General features: G+C 39.8%; 1 protein-coding gene across 5 annotated transcripts in view; it reads left to right on the top strand.

Annotated features, from left to right (window-relative positions):
* The window catches only part of DPF3 (double PHD fingers 3), a 141,865-nt gene that overhangs the window by 57,833 nt on the left and 60,233 nt on the right, over nucleotides 1-23,799 (top strand). For 2 of the 5 annotated variants that reach the window (XM_071558239.1, XM_071558243.1), the window contains exons 4-7: nucleotides 10,135-10,262; nucleotides 14,512-14,607; nucleotides 15,662-15,700; nucleotides 19,284-19,362. In XM_071558239.1, coding sequence (XP_071414340.1) covers nucleotides 10,135-10,262; nucleotides 14,512-14,607; nucleotides 15,662-15,700; nucleotides 19,284-19,362 — 342 coding nt within the window. Of the gene's footprint in view, nucleotides 1-10,134; nucleotides 10,263-14,511; nucleotides 14,608-15,661; nucleotides 15,701-19,283; nucleotides 19,363-19,683; nucleotides 19,726-23,799 lie in introns of all 5 variants that reach the window. The other 3 variants (XM_071558240.1, XM_071558244.1, XM_071558245.1) reach the window with 2 other exon arrangements.

The following is a 23,799-nucleotide window of genomic DNA, read 5'->3' as shown; positions in this document are numbered from 1 at the left end:
ACAGTCTACCCCAGATGGCACATCTGTGTCTCAAGATGCCCTCTGGCTGGCCTGTTGGCAGGCATTCCCATGGCTTTGAAGGTCACCTTGTTTACACCTTGCCTTTTTCCCCCTCCCTATTCAGAGTCTTGCTGAGCCTGCAGGCTCAGCTTTACCATCTGCATTTTCTCTGGTGCCATTAATCTTCCTGTTTACCATTCTGTTATTAATTCTAGAGTTCACCTTTTTGTCTAAACCCTTTATAGGCCTCTTGGAATTGCTTGCCTTTTTGTGGCAAGAGATCTGAGAATCTCAGAGATAATTTGCTTTGTTCTTTCCCATTTTTGAAAGGGTACCTACTACCATCTCATGCCATTTTTCTATTACAAGCCTTCTTATAATAACATTTTTCACTTATATAGCTTCATCAGTCAGATGCATCTTAACATATGAGTAAATATTATCTTAATTTTTTGGAATTTGCGAGTTGGCCACTGAAATCTCATATCTCTGGAAATAGTCTTACTTTTTCAGTGTTTCTTGGCTGGAAAGAAAATCTGTTTAAATCTGTCTTTGTGAGAGCCTATAGGAGCACCTTGCATTTTTGGTGCATTTTATTTGAATGCCTGAATGCCTATGAATATTAAACAAGCTTTACCAAACCCCAGAGGATATGTGAAGACTATCTCCATTTGACAGATGATGGAAAAGCAGAGGGTACCTCTGTTAGAATTCGGCCCAGAATCACTTACTGGGACAGCAGCGATGCCAAGGGCACCATCTGGGATGTTTGCTCTGTCTCCCATCCTAGAATTATTGCTGCTTTGCTGTGGCCTTTCTATTCTTCCTTGGTTTGTGCAGGTTCACTATTCCCTGAGCCAGGGATGCTGAAGGAGCTGTGCGTGGCGTGGCTGACCCTCTGGCACGGCGCTGTGCGAGTGTGGCTGTCAGGCTCCCCAGCCCGGCCTGGCGCACAGAGCACTATCTTCCCGCCTGTAGGAGCTTTGCAGACAGCCAAGCAGGAGCAGCACTGGGACACCTGTAATCTGGCTGAGTGTTGCTAATAAGTCCTGCCGCACCTTTGCTGACGCCTTCAGAGGTGACTGGGTGTCTCTGCCTGCTCCCCAGCACTCTGGGTGTTAGAAAGGCTTTGTTAATGGAGCTGCCACACCTTGTGAAGCCAGCCAGAGCTGAGCACATAAACCCCCTCAGTCTAGAGCACAGAAAGCGCAGAGCTGGTTCCCAAGAATCACTGCAGGACTCAGATTGGCTTTGGCAGGTTTATCAGCTCTGGCTTAGTGCCGGCTCTGCTAGGCCTGGACTGAATTAATTGGGATGCTTGTGCACTGCAGCTGAGAGATAACTGCATTACAGAGATTTATCTGTTGCTAAAGGGATCCCCTCCACTGTCCTCGATAAGGAAGAGAAGCTATGCAGAATCTCACAAAATTCTCAGCGAGGTTGGCATGGCTGGCTTTACACATGGTTTATGTATGAGTTTGGGTACAGTACAAGCATTTTTATTCAGTTCTGTCACATAATAGTATAGTTGTTTGCAGTGGAGGTCCACTCTCTGTTACCCTTTGCAGAGTGTGCAGTCTGGGGGTGACTGTCCCAGCTGTGTGATGGTGTTTGCTGATAGTTTTCTGGTTAATATTCAGATTCTGGTTCTTTGGATGGATCAAAAGGCCCATCGTCTATCTTTGTGAATGATTCTATATAACCACTTGCAGATAGGTAACCCAAGTTATTCTCTTACTCCACAGACCAGAAGCCCTGTTAGAGTGATGCAAAGCCCAAAGGAATAGGCTTTTTACTTATAAATTTTCTCTAAACTGTAGCAGTTACCCTGCCTGTGTCCCTTAATATTGCCTACAGCGTTGCCTGCTGCTGCAGAAGTCATGGTGCATTGTAAGCCCATCTAGAACAAAAAGGCAGGAGTGACCAGAACGCAAATGAGTGCTAGAAAAATTATATTGAATGGAGATGTTCCTGAATGGAGATGATTTGAGCCCTGAGGGTAGTTACTTCATCCAGCATTTAGTCTGATATTATAATTTGGCAGTCTTTGAGAAGCAGATACAGCATATTGTGTGTGACAATGATCTATATCTGTGCTGAAAAATAAATCTGTAAAGAACTTTCAAGAGACAACTGACAGGAGGGCTTAGTCGTTAACCTAAACATTGGTTAACCTTACATTTAAGGGCCTCTGCAGTTTTCTGCAGCCTAATGTTTTCCTCCTGTTGTCTGTAGTCTCTTGGGACATTTTTTAACTAGGGGCTGATAGAAGCTTTCCCTTGGATCCGAGTCTTAGAGTTGTCCTCTGATTTTTCTGCAGTTATGCCAGGCTGAAGAGTGAAAGTGTATAGTCCCACCCATCTCAGAACCTAGTCTTCCCTTCACTTTTTCCCCTTGCCCTCTGCTTTCCCCCAACCTTGTCATGGGATTAGCAGTTCTGCAGGAGGTGATCAGGAGATACTGGGATTTTCCAGTCTCCCAGTGCTCCCCAGAGCAACCCCCCTAGTGCCTTAAATTTGCAACAAGTTTTTACTAAGATTAATTTCAGAGCCTTACAAGATCCCATGGTTCCAGCCTGAAGAGGACTTTTTGCTTAATGGCAGAGAGTCCTCCAAACTATTCTTTCCACAAAAAATGGTTTGTTTCTGAGGAAACAAATACTCTCCTTTTTTTCAAGTAGTCTTCCTTCTATAAGTGGTTTATCATTGTCTTTGACTGAACTCTTTTTCACACCGTGGCTGAGTTTACCTTGAGAGTGCAATAATATACATGAGGTTTAGAGTGGAATTGGTGGGAGAGCCGAAGAGTTACCAGAGTAGCCTTACAGCTTCCAATATAGCCATGGCTATATTGCAACTTGGATTAAATATAAAGTGAATTTGATGTTTACTACTCTCTAGGGACATTTGTTAGTCTTTATGGATTCATTGTGAGAGTTATCAGTAATCTGTCTCAGGAGAGGCTCAGAGCTGGGCTGACAGGAGGTTCTGTGGACCATGTATTGCTAGAACTGGCAGTGACAAGTCTGCTACAGATGGGTGCTGAATTGCAGTAGTGTTTGAAGAAAAGGTTGGGATAGCAGGGACTGTGGAAGGTCAGGATTAAAGCATAACAGCAATAATGTGAGTATCTGCCCATGGAATAACAGGATATGTTGCAGTGAAAGAAGGATTTTGAAGATCCAGATCCACAGTAGGGTTGAAGGCCCATGGTGTGTTGGGCTGGCAGAGGCAGGCTTACAAAACAGATCTTGTAGAGCTCTGCCTTTAGTGTACCTGGTTCTGGTTGCTGCTGTGAATGTATCAATTCTAAGGATGTTAACAAGTCACTGTACTGGCCATGAACACAACAAGCAGCAAGCAAACAAGCTAAGGACAATCTGGTCGTGCACGCACAGAAAAGCTACAAAATCCAGATATTCATGTATGGCATTGTCTCCCTGTTCGTTCTTGAGGGATTCCAACCCCCCTGCCCCCACCCTTGCACTCTAAGGCTATATTTGTGCCTTGGAGATGTGGAGATGAGCATATGATGGATGGATGGATGCTGCTTGTCTGGGTTTTTCACCACCATTTCCCCTGAGGCACTCTGTCTGCTGGCAGAGAGCACCATCCCAAAAGATGGTATCTTTTGCAAACTCGACAGCTAACAGACAGCTTCTCTCTCTGCATATTTCCCCAAAGAAGAGCAGGCTTAATCTAGTTTTTATATGGCATATTTCATTATAATCTTTTTGACTTCCCATGTTCCCACTACGCCATAATAAATAAAACGCTGGGGGTGGGAACAGCAGAGATGCTGAGGCTTCACACTCTTGTGACACTGATAGATTCTCATTTTAAACTGTCATGGGATTTAATTGCTTGCTGAGCCACTGCACTGCACTTTCAGACACATCCTGCCACATCCTCTTAATGAGCTTAGTGGCTGCATTCACTCAGCAGTAGTTCTGTTTGGTCTGAATTAGGTGGCTTTTTTAGACCACCTATGTGATTTTAAAAAGGCAGTGGTTATTAAGGTAATATCCTTGGATTTATCCATCTTAAACTTCACTTCATGAACTCTTTGTATATAGTTTCCTCTGGCACTTTCGACGTTCCAAAAAAGTGGCACCAAGAAACAAAAATGCAAGAATCTATCTGCAAAGTCAGTGTTTGTCTAAGAGGGTTTTTGGAAGCTGGATTGCTTTGGTTTGCATAGTAGCTGTCTCTGGCGTGATAGATCATGCTGGAATTCACCCAATAAGTATCTCTGTTCCCAATTAGAACTGGAAGTGAAGCTGCTTACGAGTGCACAGAGATGGTGGTTTGGGTGGCAGCTGCTACTGTGGAGATGGAAATGATCCATTATAAAACAAATACATTTCGCTGTATAGAAAAAGGGATTATTGTTTTTAATTTATGTTTCAAAAAGACACTGAAAAGTTGCTTAGCTCCCAATGCATTGTGAACCAAATGTAGCTTATTTAAGGACAAGAATTTGCAGCTATTTTGGTGAATCAAAACTTGAAAAAGCCCACCCTTTTGTAGGATTTGTGAAAATATTCTTTTGGAGGGAGCAGTTCAATAGAAAACAGATACATGGCTGGCATGGGTGCTCGTTCAGATTCTACCATCGCGATCTAAGGGCCTTGATGAATAGAGTTTGCTGCAGTGAGCTGGTAAGCAGAAATAACCATGTTAATTTAATCACTATGAAAGGGACTCTGCCAAGTTAAGAAACATAAATTTTAATTATATGTACACACAGATATTTGAATTATAATATATGCACAATATTTAGCTGTGACACCAGTAGTACCATGGTTTACTATAACAGGAAGGATTCATAAATAACATATTACTTTTTCATTGGTGATTTTTATAGATTTGACACTTCTGTTTTGTACAGTTCTGACTAGTTCCTGCATCTCCTACAATAACTATGTGCTACTATATTTGCAATACTAATCAAAAGAAAATTTATCTACAAACCTTCCTAAAAATTTTATATAATAGAGTAAGCTTTTAATCATAGTGTCTTTACTAGTAGTTATTACTTTTAAGAAAGATTACATTTTCTGAAAGTACAATATTTGAAGAAGAGCTTGTGGTAGAAATTAGAAGTTACAGTATAAAGTATTTAGAACAATTAGTGGGTATCAAATGTTATTACCTATATTTAAAAAGAACTTGGATGTGATTCAAAGATTTAAAGACCCATAAATTCTACATAAACATCTGAGAAACTGATTGAAACCATAATTAGGTATAAGCAGTAAAGCACCTGGGAAATGATGATATAGGAGGTTCTAACCAACTACTTTTTTTTCCTACCAAGGAAAAGCATGTCTCACTACTATCTTAAAATTCTTTATATCGTACTGAAAGAACTAATAGGGAGGGGATTTGACAACTTTTTTAGACTTTCTGAAGACCTTTGGCATGTAATAGGCCTCCAAAAGACAAACAGAGCATTGTCTTGGATCAAAACTTTTAAAATAAAAGATAATGAAATGAAGAACTTTCATTATAGATCATTATAAATGAAAGTTTAATGCTTGGTCCAGTGCTGGAGTGTGGCAATACCTTGTAAACTACAAAGATTTGCACATAGTACAAAGGCATTTACAGTGGTCATGGCTTGGGAGGTCTGTGCTGGCCTCCTTGGGGAGATGTGAATGTGCTCAGGGAGTAAGTGGAGGGATGGTCATTTTGATATGACACCTGTGTGTTTGAATGTATTCCTTATGGGAGTTCTTGTCCCCATTATAAGGTTCCTAATTCTTCTGCTTAGGATGCCGCTTGGACATTGAAAAACGTAGCCTGAGGAGTAATCTAAACAATATTGTAATCCATTTGTTTAAATGGGATATGTGGTTTCTTCTGAAAATGTTAGGTGCAGTATTGCTCCATCTGGGGAAGACTAGTGTGTAATAAGAGAGAGTTCAGAGGGGTTTCTCAGGACTATATGGAAAATTTCCCACAGCAGAGTAATAGAAAAGATTGTGACTGTTTGTCCTCAAAAGGAGAGGAATTAAAAAAATGACAAAAAAGTTTGGTCGGGTGTCTTGGGTTGAGCTGGCAAAATGCCAACTGCCCAATACAGAGTGTCAGTCTCCCTCCCCCTGCCGAGAAAAGGGAGAAAGGAAAAAAACTGGAAACTCAAACCTAACATAATTATATGTATTTTTACAGAAAAGAGAAAATTAAAACTACAGTATAACACACAATTACACAAGTTAGAAATAACAAAAAGTAACTCCCCACACCCCATCGAACACAAATCTCACCATTGTAGCTACAAATTACTCCAGAGAACTCAATCCTCCAAGGGACAGACCCAAGCAGAGAGAAAGACTAAGAACAAACATTTTACTCTCCTAAGATAACATGGTGGTGAGCCAGTGCTGGGCCTGGGCCTTCCGTCCTTTCTGGGACCGTACGGTGCATCTTTCCCAGATGAGAAGCCATAGAGAAACTGAGAAACTCCTCTTAATCCACTTTTATGTCAGGTTTGCGTCCTCTGGTATGAAATATTTGTTTGCTTTAGTCAGGTGACACCTGTCTCTTCTAATCTACATAGATTCTCTGAGCCTGCTAAGTTGAGGCCTACCTAAAACTAAAACCAAAACTACCATGGCAGGAAATTCTATTTTCCTTATCTCATAGCAAGAACAAGGGGTCTGGCAGTAAAGTGAAATGCTCCTTTCAAACAATAGTTTAACTGATGAACTCACTCAGGTGTTAAAACATTGAGGGCAAAAGTGTATCAAAACTCAGAAGGGGCTGGGCTATTTTGCGTTATTTTTAGAAGAGCCAGATGTAAAATAACTGGAAGGGATGCCACATTTGTCTCTCAGGACTGACCTGTTAGAGATCAGGATGAAATGTAGTATTAGGGCAGATAAGTTTTTTTCCATTTCTCTTCTACCAGACATTTATACCTCTTCTGCAGCATCTGAAGTGACTGCATAGTGTGGCACAACCAATATCGAAGTGAACAGAGGCAAGCACAGGTTTACAGCTTAATTTCTCAAGCCTAGAAGAATCTCCCTTTGGCCTTGTTTGAAGCTTCTGGCACTGGCTGGTATTTTCATAATCAGGACAGTGAGTGGAACAGACCCCACCTTCTTTCCAAACAGCGGTTCCCGTGATCCAGGGGAAGCCTTGATCTTTCACATGAAAACTACATTTCAGGTGTTGAGCTGACTTCTCAGTTTTCCTTAGGATATAGACAAAAGAGAAAAAGATACTTTTCTCTCTTTTTTAGGAAAATCCTGGAGAGTTAAAAAGGAAAGAGAAAATAAGGGATTTAGTGAAATGAATTTAATGATTCCTGGTAGTGTTTAACTATTTCCGTAGATTAGCTGTACTATCTTTTAGATATTTGAAGACTTTCATCTCTGGGAATTCAAAAACTGGTTTGGAAACATAATTCCCTGTCTTCATTAGTGCATCCTTTACAGACTAGCCATCTTCCAGGAAGGACCAAATTCATTACAAAGATTGAATTCATTACTAAAGGGTTGTCTTTGGACCTCAGAAGGTTTTCATACTGTAAACTTTACATTCCAGATAAGATAGCCTCTGCCATTTCCAGCTTTCTAGAGTTATTTAGGAACTAAAATGGATTCATAGAAGCTACCAATGGAGAAGAAAATGAAGGAATTGAATGGCAGTCAGCTTAGTGAGTAAATGGAAGGCAGCTACACTGAGTTTATTTTCACCATATTCCTTGCTCACTAACTTAACTTCGTGGTGACTCAACCTCCCCATCAGTAAACTGTGAATAAAAATATTGCTTTACGCCTTGTCAGTGGGATGTTAAATTTAGTAACTAAAAAAAGTGAGAGTTTTGGATGAAAATCCTCCCGGAGTGTTGCTGTTGGGAAGTAGCAGTGCCACACAGAACAGATATGCCTATTAAAGACAGCTGCACATTTTTGAACTTAAAACCTACCTTTCCCTCTTATCAGATTTAGTGTTCAATAACTCTGAAACAAACAGGGAGCAGGTATACTTTCTTATATGTTCTACTTAGCCCTTCCTTGCTCATTTCCTTTTCTAATGCATTAATTTGCTGTGTGTATTGGTATCCAGAGACAGACATAGCTTGTGACAGTGCAGACATGTTTGTTTCCAATGCCCTTGAGCTTGCTTGAAACTTCTTCAATAGCTGAATGTATGATGACCTCTTGGGTTTTGCAGTCCCACAAGGAAATACGGAGTGCAAATGCCCTTTTGTACCCCAGTACAGGACTTTGAAACCAAACCAAGCCCACAGCTAGAAACGATTATGGTGGTTCCTTAGTGACTTCAGATTCAAGTGTTGCGATTTGCACATAAATCACGTCAAAAATCCCTTCTTTCTATTGAAATGTCTGCATCCAGAGGGAGGTACTAGGCGTTCATACAGGGAAATTCAATCTATATAATTCTCTTTTGACTTCTCTGTCTTTTTTTATAGCTCAAGTAAGGGAGAAGGTGGGAAAGGGGCCATAATGGGGTGAGTGTGTAAAGCTTAATACTGAAAACAGAGATCTGATTGAATAGAGCTCCTTGTGATGAGAAGGGGGATCAATTCACAGTTGACCCCATCCCATTGTGTGACTTGTCCTGGGAGTTTCCTTTAAAATCCCAGTGGTTTGGGTTTTCTGCATGGTTTCTACTCAGCTTTTCCCTCCATGAATAGAATAGCTTTTCCTGGAATTTTTGCTGGATTTTCTGTGGTTATTTGGCTGAGCGATGCTCTCTCACTTCCAAAGACTGGAGGAAGCATGTTGTGGAAGCACTGATCAGGGACCCTGAATCATTTGCTGGCTTAGAGTTTTTCATGTATAGAACAAACATATTCCTGGGATGCAATTGCCCTCAAGAAACAGATTATGTTTTACTGTCCCAGGTAGAAGTTTTCATTCATTATTTGGATTTCAGGAGTGGTTTGGGACTTTAAAAACACATGAATTTCTGCCCTGCAGAATTTACAACTCATGGGTGATAGAAAGGCAGGGAGCTTCAGGCATGCTGGGGAACAAAACACAGTTCTAGAGGATGAGAAGTGGACAGAGCTGTGAAATAAGGACACCAGATGTTGATTTGTGAGCATCAGTCCTGTACATTATTATTTGTAAATATATTGGCCTACAGGAAGGAACTCATTTGAGAAGGGAGGGAGTAACTGAGAAATCCATACCTGGCATTGTCAGGTAAAGAGATGTGCAGGATGTCTCCTGCCATAGGGTTGCTATGAATGAACCCCTGCATGGGTGGAGTAGAGGGCAGGATCTATAATGAAAACTGAGTTATTCACTAGGTATATTTTAACATCTTGCTAAAACTAAAGTGCTGTATTTGCCTGTCTGCTGCACTGCCTCATAATCTAGTAGCAGCATTTGAAAGGGAAATAAGGCTCTGTTCGTTCGCTTGTACAGCAAGTTTCATGAAGCTTTCTCATAAACCTGCTGTTTTTAGAGCCCGGTGCCCTCAGCCTGTCCCTGAGCCAGCCTTTGGCTCTTTCTGCAGTGACTGGGTGTCATCCCTTTTTATGGGCAAGATTCTGCACTCATTACTTTGCTGACTGGTTTTCTTCACTGGTGTAGGCCCATTTAAAGCCAGCTGGAGATTTTATCTAGTCAAAATTCAAGACAAACCCATTTGTTTTTCAACATCAGTTCTCAGCACTGGCCCCACACACAAGTTTTCTGCTTTCCCACATGTCCTGGGAATGTCCAGGAACATGGCCTGGTGTAGAAAAATAAAGGTTGAAGCTGTGCTGTATAAACTGTGCCAGGTGCTAACTTGCATTAAACTATTTCTTTCTTCAGGACATCAGATTCTTCATATTTTTTATTTCAGTATGCTAGAAAGTCCTGTTTTTAGTCTTTATTTTAAGCATAGTTTACGCAAAGGAGGAGGACTTCTCCTCCTCTCCCCTACCCTCATTTATTTCCTCCTGATACAGAATGTTCAGTGTTTTCAGTAAGATAGACATGAATCCTATATGGAGATCCTTAGGGTTAAACAAACTTGAAGAATTTTCCTTCAAGATAGAAAAAAGCTTGAAAGCCTTTTAGCCGTCTGCTTGACATCTCTGTCCTTCTGCTTGTTAGCTCCTTGGTGGAGGCATGTACAGTGAGTGTGTTTTGTTTTTCAGAAGTTGATCTGCCCCTGAAAAAAGATGGGTTCACCTCAGAAAGTACAACTCTGGAAGCCCTGCTGCGTGGAGAGGGAATTGAGAAAAAGACAGACACTAAAGAGGAAGACACTATACAGGAAATCCAGGTAAAGGAGAGCCCCATGGCCTGATAGCAGGGCTGGATTTTGCAATTTGTCTCTAAGTTTAGCAGCCTTTTGTCCTGTGGTAGAACAGTGCATCTGCTGATAGTTTGTCATTCTACTGCCAAAATATTGTCAAACCTTTGTGCTCCTCTGTGATGATCCAAATGAACTCAGGATCTCACACACTGTCACAAGAATCTCTGTTGCTTGACTGTCTGCACAGCTCCTTTGTTGGAATTTGTTTTGCAGCACTATGACATAACTACACATAAAACTAACAAGCAGAGATGGGTCCCAACTATAAACTGAGTTTTAGTTCCTCACATTTAAAGTGAATTTGGACGTGGATTTGAATTTGGATTCACAGCTGTTGACTGTAGATAAAAACATGTCATTGCGTTCCCTGTTTTGTGGGTGTTTTTTGCATTGTTTTTTTTCAATACTAAGTAGTCTTTTGGAGGTATATAAGAAAAATAAGTAACTAAAAAACTTGTAGCCTTAGTTATCGCGGTTATTAGTGATGCAGGTATGAGAAATATTGCCTCTTCACATGCATTATGGTTTGAAAGTTATTTGTCAAGATTCCATTTCATCTTTCAACAATTAGAAGTAGAAACACAATTATAGGTCTGTCATAGAAGGAATTCAGCTGATGTAAAGGGTTCTTATAGAAGTCCATGACACTTCTAAAGACAACCTACACCACTAGGAAAGCAGGACACTCCCACAGCAGCACATCTTTGGGGTCTTTTATAGGGAATTTAGTGAGAGTTATTAGCAATGTGTTAAACTTGGTAATTTTGACTGAGATAAACATGTTGCATCTACACTAAAAACTACTAAAAATTTGCCAGGGCAGTCCTATGCCAAATGAAACAGAAGAGCATGGGCATCAAATCTGTACTACTTGGAGCTCAGTCCTACTGCTCTGTTTGCTATAAATTTTACACATGTAAGGGCAACAAAATTAGGTCTCCCATTCCCATTTACACATGTAAAGGAGCTCCATCAAAGAGGAAGCACTCCATGTTCATGGAGTGGGGAAAAGGTTGGCATGAGGCTTGCTCTCTGTTTGCTGCTTCAGTAGTGTTTCTGGATCTATTAAGTGAGAGCTCTAATGCTTACAAAGTCACAAGAAGTCATAGTGCAGCAACTTTAGGAGATAGACAAGTGCCTTTGACTGTTGCTGTGTGATCTGAGCTTCCAAATTATCACCAGCATTAGTCTGAGGAAAGAGACTTCAGAGGTGGTGGAACTGACACAAATCCAGGCACTGCAGAGCAGGAAGGGGGTGCCAAAAAAAAATCAGCTAAACTTTTGTAGCTGTGACCTGTCACCTGGATGCTAGTTTCATCAGAACAGATGCAAAAAGCATGTTTTGCTGCTTTTTTTTTTTTATGCAAGCACAGTTTATCTAGATTCAGTCTATAGAACAATGATTGCCAAAGCCTTTACTAGTAGCCAGCTTTCACTGTGTACTTTGGCACCTGGCAGCTAGACTGTACCAGATCAAAATCACAATCAGTGCTTTTATCGGTATGGCAAATAAGAGAATGCAAATCTCTCTTTTGTTCCTTGGCATACTTGTTTGTGCTGTAATTTTAAAGGGCCCAACCTCAGTGGTGGTGAGAGTGAGCAGGTGGGAGAGACATAATTGTAATTCCCACGTCAGACCAGGCCGCTTGTCACTCTCTCAAATTTATAATATCTGTCAAGAGAAGACAACTTGGTGCTCAGCTGCACTGAAGTACATAGGGCTAGGAAACAGTTTTGGAAAGACAGAACCAGAAAAGGAAAGTTACTCTGCTAAAAAGGATAAGGGTTCCCACTGCTAAATAGATGCAGTTATTGGGACTTTCAGTACAGTTGGCATTTAATAGGGTTGACGATTTTGCCCTACAGTAAATTGGTATTGAATGTGTGTCTCCACTGTTTGCTGGAGAGGGTTAGAAGAGCCTTTTGACCGTGCATCAGAAAGGTTATGCCCCTTCAATCAAGGATTAAAGTTGTTGTCCTGATAGTCTCACCAAATTTACACTTGGTTACTTATCATCTCTTTCATAAATTGGTATTTCAATATTAAAGGAAGAAAATTGTTTGTAATATTTCTCTTGACTCTTGTGTAGTATTATTGTTGTGAACTAGCTTCCTCCCCTCCCATATATGATGTGGTTGCCCCTGGTTTGGAGGCTGTTTGGTTTTTTTTTCCTGAGATACTTTAAGATAGGAAGCAATGTAAAAATACAAACCCATATGAGTAAGTTTGCTTATTTTCTTACATAAATTCTTACATTTCTTACAGTCTCCTCATGCACAATGTTTTTCAAGTGTTCAGTTTCCCAAGATGAAATCAATTAATGTATGCAATTGTATAAATTTTGAAGAAGCATTTTATGTATGCAGAACTGGAACCTGCTTAGCTTTTATATCCTCTAGTATTTAGTACTCTAATATTATGTGAAGTTGTACTTCATAATGGTCTGAACTCATTAATACCCTCCTGAGATTTAAAAACAAAAGAAGCAAAAATCAGACTTGATTCTTTACCATGTTCTATAAGTTGTTTGTACTTTTAAAAAAATTGCACTTATCAATATTAGTCTTAGAAATTTAGCTGATCAAATAAGAACAAACTTTTGTAGTTGGGCTTCCAAATACAGGCCTTTTGAAAAGTGAAATTTCTGCTGTTCTCTTTCTCACAAATTCAGAATTTGATTCTTGAGGTATGTAGAAAGGAGAGAAAGAAACTGTGATTTGCTCCTGTACTCCCTCTGCTGGCTCTCAAATAGCTGTTAAGTAGAAATTAGAGAGACAGGACAAATACAGTAAGACTGAAAACTCTCTCTATTAGTTTAATGTCACTGACTTGAATCGGCTTTGTGGCTGCAGGTTGTAATTTAAATGGATGTTGGCATGGCAAAGGTATGTTAGTTATTCCAGATTCATCATGGCTGGGCTTCACGAACAAAGATTTTTGGGAAGGGCTCTACCCATGTGGGTGTATCCTTTTGGGAAGGGCTCTCCCTACGTGGGTGTGCCCTTCCAGCCTGCGCAGTGGATGTTTTAGGTGAGGCACAGCATGCGCAGAACTGGCCCCACCCTTTAACTCCTCAGGTTCATCTGTCATGGCCAAGTGAGCTTGGACGGTGACAGTGAAGTCCTCAGGACTAGAACCTACAGCCCCCGGTATTCTCAGGAGGTCTCCCATCCAACTACTGACTGGGGCTGACCCTGCTGAGCTTCCGAAATCTGACGGGATCAGGTGTCAGGGTGGCATTTAATTGCCATTGATTCCAGATTAGTCCCTTGTGAAATGGCACAGCACCATGAGTGGTAGGAGTGGCCGGGGCCCATTTCTGTATTTCTAGCAGACATGCCAAGGGTTGAGGGGATTTCAGTGGGACTTTGCCACATTAGTGCTGTGATGATTTGTCTTGCATTTATCCGTGTGATGTCTGACTTGAGCATGTTTTCATGCAGGATGGCCAGCCTGTGTTTGCTTCTGTAGAGGTTACGTTTCAAAAGATCAGATTAAAAGGATTGAAATTCCATGGGCCGGACATCTCACAGTTATGTGAGCTGAGCTGACAAAGTATTGTTTGCATTAAATAATTAGTAGAACAATCTATTGCTGTTAGTCCTATTAACTTCAATAAGACCTGTAATTCCTGAGCATTCTCATGCAGCAAAACCCCTGCTTCCAGATTAGAGTTTTACCTGTGGTGCAAGCCCTGAAAGATATTGCTTTCTAGAGCCATTCTGGAATATATGGAGGGATTTTCTCTATTTCTGCTGAAGAAAGATAATTTTGAGATACTAAGAAGAAAAAAACTGATTTTTTATATTCTTAAAGTGCATTCTCAACTTTGGAGGAAAACAAATCAATTTAAGGTGCAAGAAATGAAAATAAAGCCCCCATACAAACACATTTCAGAGAGGACCTGCAGTTATGCATACTAATACTTGTGTTGTCTTGGGATATTGGTGTTCAGTGATGCCACTGTTTTTATTTAGGAACCTTTTTTTCATAGTTGACTGATATCAGTGGTATTTTTTAATAAAAACTCCATGGAGATCTGAGAGTGGAAAGGAAAGCAAATTTTACTTTACTGGAGAGAAACAGGGCTACTGGGATCTGGTTTGGCATTATATCAACTGTAATAACCCGCAGCCCCTATGGGAAAAAGCAGAAGCTGGTTGTACATGTCCTCCTCTTCTCTTCTAACCATTCCTGTTTATTGTTCAACCACAGAGGGTTTTAGAAAATGATGAAAATGCAGATGAAGTGAATGAGGAAGAAGATTTGGAAGAAGATATTCCAAAACGAAAGAACAGGCCTAGAGGACGGGTAGGTGTAGAGTTTATTGGAATGGAAAGGAAGGAAGCAAACCTCTGCTTTCTAGTGTATATTTGTTATGTGTATCATATATGCAAAGCATGTTATCAATGAATATATGATATTGATAAAACTATAGTAATTTTTAGTCATATGGTTATAGATTTTTAGTATTTTTTTTGTTTATTTTTGTGAATTACCAAGGCAAAAAAGACTATTTTGAGAGTAAAAGATTGGCGTAATTGTAAATTGTAATAATTGTGATGACATCCTCTTAATTGTAGTGTAACTTAATTGTAATGTAAACTGTAATAATTATGATGACATCTTGGTATTACAATGCTCCTTAAAATAACATTTACTAATTACAGAAAGGCAACAAATTTAGTCATGACAGCCAAAAATGTATTAATAAATGTAACTTGAATTGTGTTAATAAGTTTTTGCAGCTTTCTCCAAGGTAGCAGCATTTTGTGGCTGACACTGGCCCTCTTGAGCCCATGTCAAATCTTCCATTTGCTTAAAATGGGCAATATTTTATCTTTAGGGGACTCTGTGTCCCTTCTTTTACCTAAGATGTCTTCGCAATTCATCAGGTTACCAGCCAAGTAATGAGGCCGACATTTTAAAACTTGGACTCAACATTTTCAATTGTGGCCCCGTAAGCTAGGCATCTAAATGAACACAATCAGAAGTTATGAGCATTTTCATCTCTCTTTGGCTCCAGTGGATGCTGCAAGGGCACAGGAGCTCTAGAAGCACCTTTTGATGTGTTTATAGAAGTCAAGCAAGAAGGGCCACATTTTAGGCCAAATCTGCACAAAATAATAGCTTTTGAAGGAGAGACATGAAACCACATTGAATACTCACAATGTACTTATGCATCAGACCCTCTCCTTTTGTTTCTTCTGTTGTTGTGTTGTTTCAGTTTTCTGCTCCTCTTTATTTTGGAGCTTAAGTCCTTTAATATAAGATCAAAGCACTTTAATAATTGGATAAGTATATATTTCACCTTCCTTATTCTCAAAATCACCTGAACCAGTTTCTTTCTTTCTTTCTTTCTTAGCCAAAGACCCCCACCTGGAAAAAAATTTTCCAGAAAAATGTAAGTTTCAGAAAATTTGTATGAACCAGTAACCAAAATTAGGAGATAGAATCAGTACATGCACACAAGCTTGACTGTAGTGATCAACTAATATTCCAGGCTAACAACTCTTATAAGTTGCTCTCACATAAATTGTGCATGCTGGTTAGGGTGACTGAAAGGAAGTGAATAGCTAGAAGAGATATACTGCTCAGGAGAAGGGAATTTGGTGCATTTATATATCCCAGATCTGACAAATGAAGTCCTGAAGTTACTGTTACATGGAAAGTTTTATTTCCCTGTTCAGGAAAATGTTATAGAATACCTCTATTATTTTTTCTCTTTTATTGTAGTGGAGGGAGTTGGAGGGTACTAGATGTCCCATTCATTTTGAAGCATAAATTTATGTGTTATTTTCTGCCCTAGAGCCCGCCCCCTATTAAGTATAGGAGCAGCAGGATCTCTTGCCTTTCTCTTGCAACTAACTCCTGCTTTGCTGGTGCCCTGGTTTCTTACAGTGCAAAAAAGAGAAGTCTGAAGAGTGCCAAATACTTTGAGCAATTTTTGTTTTCATTTGATGACATCAATAACCAAAGCAAAATGTGGTAGAAATAAGGTTTTCAGAATTAGAGACGGGTTATCTAACTGTTGAAAACTGGTAAGCCTGAATTGCTTCTGGTCACAACTGTTTCACCACTTTCCTAAAAGCAGCCCTTTTCTAATGTGAGCCTAACCCAATAGAGGGAATTGAGGCTAAGAATTTGAATTTAGGGGACATGAAACCTGGGCAGCTCTTTGTTTCTGGGAAGTAGTTGGTTAGGGTATTTTTAGAGGGAAGAAGAGGGGAAGGACATGCATAGGAAACTGGATCCTGCAGAGTGTGACCTTTGGGGATTCAGAGGAGTGACAACATCAATGCAGGATTAATGTGACAAAATTACTGCTCTGGACTTTCCAAATTGCACATGCCCCTTCTTTTCCTGACAGCATGATTTTATTTTTAATCCTGGACTCTCCATCTGTCCCTTTGGCTACTCTCTCTGGCTGCTTCAGGGCTGCTTCAAGGCTGCTGTGCCATGGCTTCCAGGCCTCATACGTCAAGTCTTGTAGTCTTTGCTGCATCTCATCAGGAGAATGAAGGCAGTTGTGGATGACTGAATTTGACAGCCTGGAGCACTGACCACAAGCACGGGGCACTCGGTTTAGTGCCTCTGGGGCAGCTGCTTGGTTTCCTTTCTTCTCAAGGCTATCTCTGAAATCATGGGGGCATTAGGGAGGACACTGAAGGTCAAAGAGGTGAATTTACAGTGGGAGATTTTGAGTATCTTTGCTTTTAGTATCATTGTGGTAGGGAAGGGTAGTTTGCCAGGAGATATGAAATGAATGCAGCTGCACCTGTACAGATTGTCTACTCGTCAGCTGGATATCCCATGGGACAATTTCAAAGACACTAAAGACATTTAGGAACCCAAGTCCCATTGAAAGTAATTGACTTGAAAAATCTCCCCTTCTGTGTTCACCGCACGAAAAACTGTATCTGACATTGTGGTCATGACATGAATGGTGAACCCCTGCATTTGTGTAGAGAATAGTTGGAAGGGAAACAGCTGGCTGTAAGACTAGCGAAATTCTGAGCAACAAACCTTTAACTGCTGTTCTACTCTGAAAGGTACCTGTGTAAAAATAGTACCTTCTTACTCAACAGGTATGTTCCTAATCTGTAAATAGAATCAGAACTACTAAATAGTGACAAGTACAAGACCTCACATCTTTTTCACAGCCCTGAAAAGCCAATGCAGCTGGTAGGATAGGGAAATTAGATCCTAATCCTGCTACCAGCAGAAATATTTATTGAAGGCCAATCAGTTAGCTCTGTGAAGACTCTTTTCTAAAGAGTTGCGCATTGTGTAGGAGCTGCCATGGACTGAAATTCACCTTGCAGCACGTTTAGCAGTAGTGAGGGAAGAAAAGAACTAGCCTGGGATTGATTTCATTGCCCAGAGGAGGCTTACAGAGCTGGCAGTCAGAGAGAAAATACTGCAGACTAGTAAGATGACTTTATGTGATATGGTCAGTAAAGTAGTTTCCACCAAATGATTGTTGCTGGGACCTTTTCCAGGGTGAAACTGCTTTTCAGTTCCCCCTTACAAATCTTGGTCTGCACATGTATGCTGGTCTGCAGAAAGGTCTTTGCAGAAGGCAGAGTTATACTCATCATATCTAATGGTACTTACCCCATCCAGACAGCTGCAAGTCCATGCCTTTCCTTCAGGACTGTGTTAAGAGTTAGCCCTGAGCACTCCCAGGGAAATAAAGTGTGAAGTTTTCACAAATCTCTGTTTTGACAGACTTTGTCAAGCCAGTGTAAAACTGTTCCTTGTTCCTTCTCTTTAGATGTCCAATGGAATGCAGCTCTAACAGTGTTTCCAATGCACAGAGGAGGGACAGAATTTCTATAGCCCTCTTGTATCTGGGTACTAATATTCTCAGAATTTCTAGCCCTTTTCCAGTTTTACCTAACAAAGCTGTCCCTTTCTTATTTTTGCATGCAAAAGCTTGCAGGATTTGAGTCAGGTGGCCTTGTCTAGAGTGAGGAATATCAACAGTTTAGTAAGAGGAGCGGCAGAAGCAATTCTGTGCATTTATCCAGGAATAAAGTAGCTAGAAGAATTAATCAAGGGCTAGTTAGCCATCCACCTGTGATCACTTCCTCTAACAAAGATCAAGTCTAAAATTATTGTCATTTATAGACTATACATTAGTGAACATGAAAAAATTGAAGGCCTTGGCTCAGTTCCCAGTTCCATATCACAGCCTCCATCATTGGACAGATACAAGCTGTCCCCTTGTTGGCATCTCAGCTGAGGAGGGTCAGGACCAAGAAGCTTTGATGCTGAATTCCATTCTCACACCTGGAACTCAAGACAGATCAGTCGGTGCTGTGAAGAAACAGAGCTTTTCAGTTTGCAGAGCTGCCAGTTTGGTCCATTGTAGGAACACAGAACTGCAGAGAGACCTTTCTGGGTACTTCCTTTTATTGCAGGTAGCCATGTTACCTAATCTTCTCCACTAACTGACCAAAGCTCCCTATTATGATTACCCATGGTATCTTTACCCCAGCAGGCCATTTCAAAACATTGCTTTTCAGCTAGTAAACAAAACACAACACAAACAATGCCCATTTGAAAATACAGGAAATAATTTGACCTCTTTTGTTTGGAGCCTGTTTTCTGGCTGATTTAATGTTTGTATTTATCCTCTAACACCTGTTCATCTATTGATTCATTCATATTCAGTTAAGCAAGGTATTTGAACATCTTCAGAAATGAATGTGTGATGATACTCAACTGAATATGTGCTGGCAGTGACCTACTGCTATGGATGAACAGTTTGGGCTATCTGTGGAGAGGATCTCTATTGCATTACAAGGCCCATTAACATAATGTGTATCTTAGGAGATGAAGGGTCAAGACCACCTTTGAGAAATCTGTATGGAAGCTGAGGATTTGTTTAGTTTATATTGCACATTTTTCGTAGGAGGGTGAGGGACACAAGGAGACTGAGGAGTGATGGAATAATGCTAACATTCCTCTTGTCCTTGCAGGCTCGGGGATCTGGAGGTGGCAGGAGACGGAATGATGCTGCCTCCCAGGATGATCATGACAAACCCTATGTTTGTGACAGTAAGTAGCACCCAGACAGCTGATTCTGCTTCCAGCCTGGTCTTACCAGCTCAGTGCACTCAGGGCTTCATCTTTTCTCTTCCAGCAAAATATTCTGCTGCTCTCTGACTTGCATGTTTACCACCTGCTGCTGCTGCTGCTGCTCTTGGTGTTTTTGCATGAAGGAAATAAAATTAAATCCTCAGCAAGACTCCACTTCCCCTTGCCCTTTAATAAATCATCTTTTGCATTTTCTTTCTCTTTCTCTTTTTCTGGCTTCTCTGCCTTTTGTCTTCTTTCCCCCCATGTAAGTTTCACCCTCTATTTCTTTCTCTGTTTCAGATAGTTACAAACTAAAGCATAACTCAAAAATCTCCGACAAAGGTACTTCACCCTTGTTGTATCTCTTCATATATTTGGTGATTCTCTTTCCTTCAGTCCTTTTAAAATCTCACTGGGCTAAATTATGAAGGTCTTATCTCTCACTCAGAAAGTACTCTTGTGGCATCATTAAAAGTTGAGCCCTTTTAAGAAACAAGTAACATCTGGAATGCTTTTTTTTTGATACATATTCCCCTTGAATATGGTCATGCTGTTTGACATCTTGCAGTTGGACTGCAGGTTAAGTACAGCATTGCCCCAACTGAAAAACTATACTAGTGCCCAATGCTGACACTGAAGGAGGATACCAGAGTCCTAGTATGAGGGAAAAAGACAATATTTGTTACCCAATGGTTTGAGGGTTTTTTTATAGTCTCGTCCTTGGTGCTTTCCTTCTTCTTTTGATACTCTTTTTTGCTTCACTATGCAATTTCTTTGAAGGGCACTTATCTTACCCACATGCTTTTCTTTTGAAGCATCCCATCTTAAGGCTTACTGTAGAGTGTACATGCAATTGTAATTTGTGCTACCAGGTGCCTTCTAGCCTATAAGAAAATATCCTAATAAAAGTTAATAGCAGTAGGAGAATAGTAGATCTTCACTTCTGTGATCCAAAACTGATGGTTTTGAGGACAACTAGCATCCCCCTTTTTCTACTACTTGCCTATCTTTTGTTACGGACCTTAAAAGAATAACCTTTGCTATGTCAATCTATGGGGGCATTTTCTGCTTATTTTTGAAAGCATGAAGAAATAAGGAGTATGCATGGTAAATAAGAACTATATTCCATGTGAGGAAATAATTTTCTTGTATGGTGAGACCAGGTGACTACACTGTACAGTGATGGGTAAGTTAGGTATTTTACATCAGAAAGGTGAATATTTCAGGGGCAGTGCGCAGAAATGGAAAGACTTGCACATTAATAGGACTGTCTAAACACATCATCAAGGAGGAAAAGATCTTTAAAAATATGAAGGGTCAGAAGATTTGTGCTGTGGTTAAATAGCTGTCCTGGCTGGTGTGTTGGACGAATTAAAATGTGTCTTCTAAGGCTTCTCTGAGAGCCCAGGATGTATCTTGCTGAAACCCAGTTTTCCTCTGCTGGTATATGAATAACTTTCTTTATCTCTTTTCTGGAACATCCTTCTAAATCCAAGGACCCTTATTTGTGGTAATAATTTTGAACATAATGACTCTTTATTGTCTGATCTTGTGTTGCTTAAGATTTTACCAAGAACTCACAACATGCATAGCAGTGATTTGTACAGAGTAGATTAAACATTGAAGATATCAAAGGAGGCAGCAGAAATTTGACTTGAAGTCAAGACTCTTGTACATTGTTGTATTGATGGAATTTTGCCTTGGCTTGTATTTTGGAGCATAAATTTGCATTTTTGTTTTGGAAATATAAGCTTTGCAATTTTTTTTGCTGATACATTTCATTTTTATGAAACTTATAGTTAGAATCATAAGGAGCTCTGGAATCCAGACTTTACACAGTGACTTCTCCTTTTGCATTGCAGATAGCTGAGGGAAGGGTTATGTGATAGCAGAACTCTTTTATCTGACTGTGGAGCAGAAGGAAAGAACTGGCCCAATTGTAATGTTATCATCCTGAAGTAATATACTGCCCTTATTAACTTTCTATAGAAATATTACATACAATTAATGATGAATAATTGGCTTATTGTCAAACTCTTTCCTGCTTGGTTGGATTTCCTTAATCAATTTTTTCTTTGAAATTATTTGCCAAATATTTTTATAGATAAAATTCAATCTAATGTGGTAGGTTAGAAATTGGTTTGCAGTACTCGATGTGCAGATCTTTTGAGCATATAGGTTTGTTTTACATGGAAACACAGAGATGAAAAACAATGAATGTATTTCCTTTTTGGAAAAACATGATTCCTTCAATCACATTATTGGTATAAATAATGACCTTAATGGATAAACAGTTTACTTTTTCTGTATATTATTTAACGTTACTCCAGGTTGCTTTTTCTGCAAGCATTCTGCTATCTGAGTTTTGAAAATGACCACAAAGAAGAAAGTATAATGTAGCTAAGGTGAAGTAATTTTCTTATTAAACTGCATGGGCACAAAAAGTTATTTGTGGTGAAGAGCTACTTCGCTCTTTTGTCATATTTACACATTCGTATTTATGGGAAACAAGAATATCTCACCAGGTTTTATCAGTAATAAAAAGGTTATAGGAAAAAAAAAGTCTGTGCATCAGCGAGATGATGCAATACCCAGCTGATACTGCCCCTTGTGTTGGAAGACAGCAATGTTATTTCTGAAAAGGCCTGCCTTTTTTGTTAGAGGCACTCAGCTATATACCAGTATTAAACTTGGTCCCAGTATTAAAACTGAGTGAAAATATGGAATTTCTATATGGAAGAAGGTTTTCAAAGCTCAAAATGTTTTGTCATCTTGTGTGTTTTAAAAAACAGTGGTTGGTTGCTTGTTTTGTGGAAGGAAATAGTCTGAAATACTTCAGGTCATTTTATTGAGTGTATATTGTATGAGAAGTTCAGAATAGCAGGTTTGACCACAGCATCAATAAAAATGCTAGAATAATAATGAAATACATTGTTTCATAAAATCACCAAGTAGGAAACTTGTTGGTCAGACTTTCAACCAGTTGCACTGGATAGTGTTGTGCCTTTAGCTCCCTTGTGATAAATGTTTCAATAATGAAAGTGCCAGGTCAGCCTGGTGTGATGGGAATGGCACCATAGCCAAAGGACTCAGCAGCTGGATGAGACCAGTCTCAAACACAGCTTGAACACCTGGCTAGGACATATGGAAGTTGCCTCAAAAGACATCAAAAAGTAGGACTTGAGGAGCAAAGCAAAGCCTCTGGTGTCAAGCAAGAGAAGTGGAAGATACACCATCCCCACTGTTTGTGATAAACTGGGCATGTAATTTTTAAAGGAGGGACTGACTGACTGACTGACTGACTGACTGACTGACTGACTGAATGAATACCTACATGGCGAGTAAGAATTGACATTATGTCACTGTCAAATATTCTGTGGAACCATTATTTCTACCAGCAGTCTTCTTAAAATTCCTTCTACTATTTTCATAGTATATTATATAATATATATTATTTAATACTTTTTCAAAAGAACAATCTTCTCTGAAGTTTTATCTAAAAACTTGTGTTCTGGTTTAAAAGTTGCAATCAGTTGTAGGACCTGAGCTTCATGACTCCAGATGTCTACTTCCTTTAGCCAGAGCACTTCAGTTTGTGCTGAATCCCTGCAAGTTACTGACTTTCCTGCTGTCTGTCCTCATTTATCTGCTTTCATTCTTCTCAAGTTCTCATGGAAACATGGGACTATGTACTTACTTCCACCTGTCTTTTTTGTCCCTCTACCTAGATTTCCCTTGCCCATCTCTAAAAGGAATTGTTTCTTCCTTTTTATCAATATGTCCTTGTCTCCTTTTAGTTTTATTCCCATACAAACTCCTATTTTAGCATAGCAACTTATATTTGCATCGTATCTTTTTTTCACAGTCCCTCTGAGGTTGAGCTATGTATTCAGGTCCATTCCTTGTCCATAATGAGAACTGACTGAAACCTTCCTATGATGTCTGATGGGTCAGGGTCTCATACAACATTGTATGTACCCAGAGACACTGATCCTACAGTGTTTTGTAAAAGCTGATTCTTTTGTCAAGAACTTAATTTTCAGGTTTCTCTAGTTATTTAACCTGTATTTTCTCTGCCACAGTCTAAGACTAGCAGTCCTTGCCCTGTTCTCAATGGATAACAATGTCTTCTATGCTGTAAACAGTTACTGGGACTTCTTGCAGCTGTGTTTTCATCAGCTTGTTTACTAAGCTTGTTTCTTTTATCTGCAAAAACTCCAAAGAGTCTATTTAAAGTAGTATTGATCAAAACTAAGTTGAATGTACTGTTCTGAGGACACAAGCACTTCAGAAGATGAGTGGTTGTTGCATTTACATGTATTTACAATTACTTAAAGAAATTGCATTTATGCAACTTGCTCTGCTGTGTGTCTGTGAGAGGTACGGAGATGGCTGACCTTACAGGTTGTTTAATAA

This window comes from Pithys albifrons, chromosome 6 (genome assembly GCF_047495875.1).
Source record: "Pithys albifrons albifrons isolate INPA30051 chromosome 6, PitAlb_v1, whole genome shotgun sequence".
NCBI classification, from domain to species: Eukaryota; Metazoa; Chordata; class Aves; order Passeriformes; family Thamnophilidae; genus Pithys; species Pithys albifrons.
Note: the sequence above shows the minus strand (reverse complement) of the source record. Positions and strands in the feature narration are given on the sequence as shown.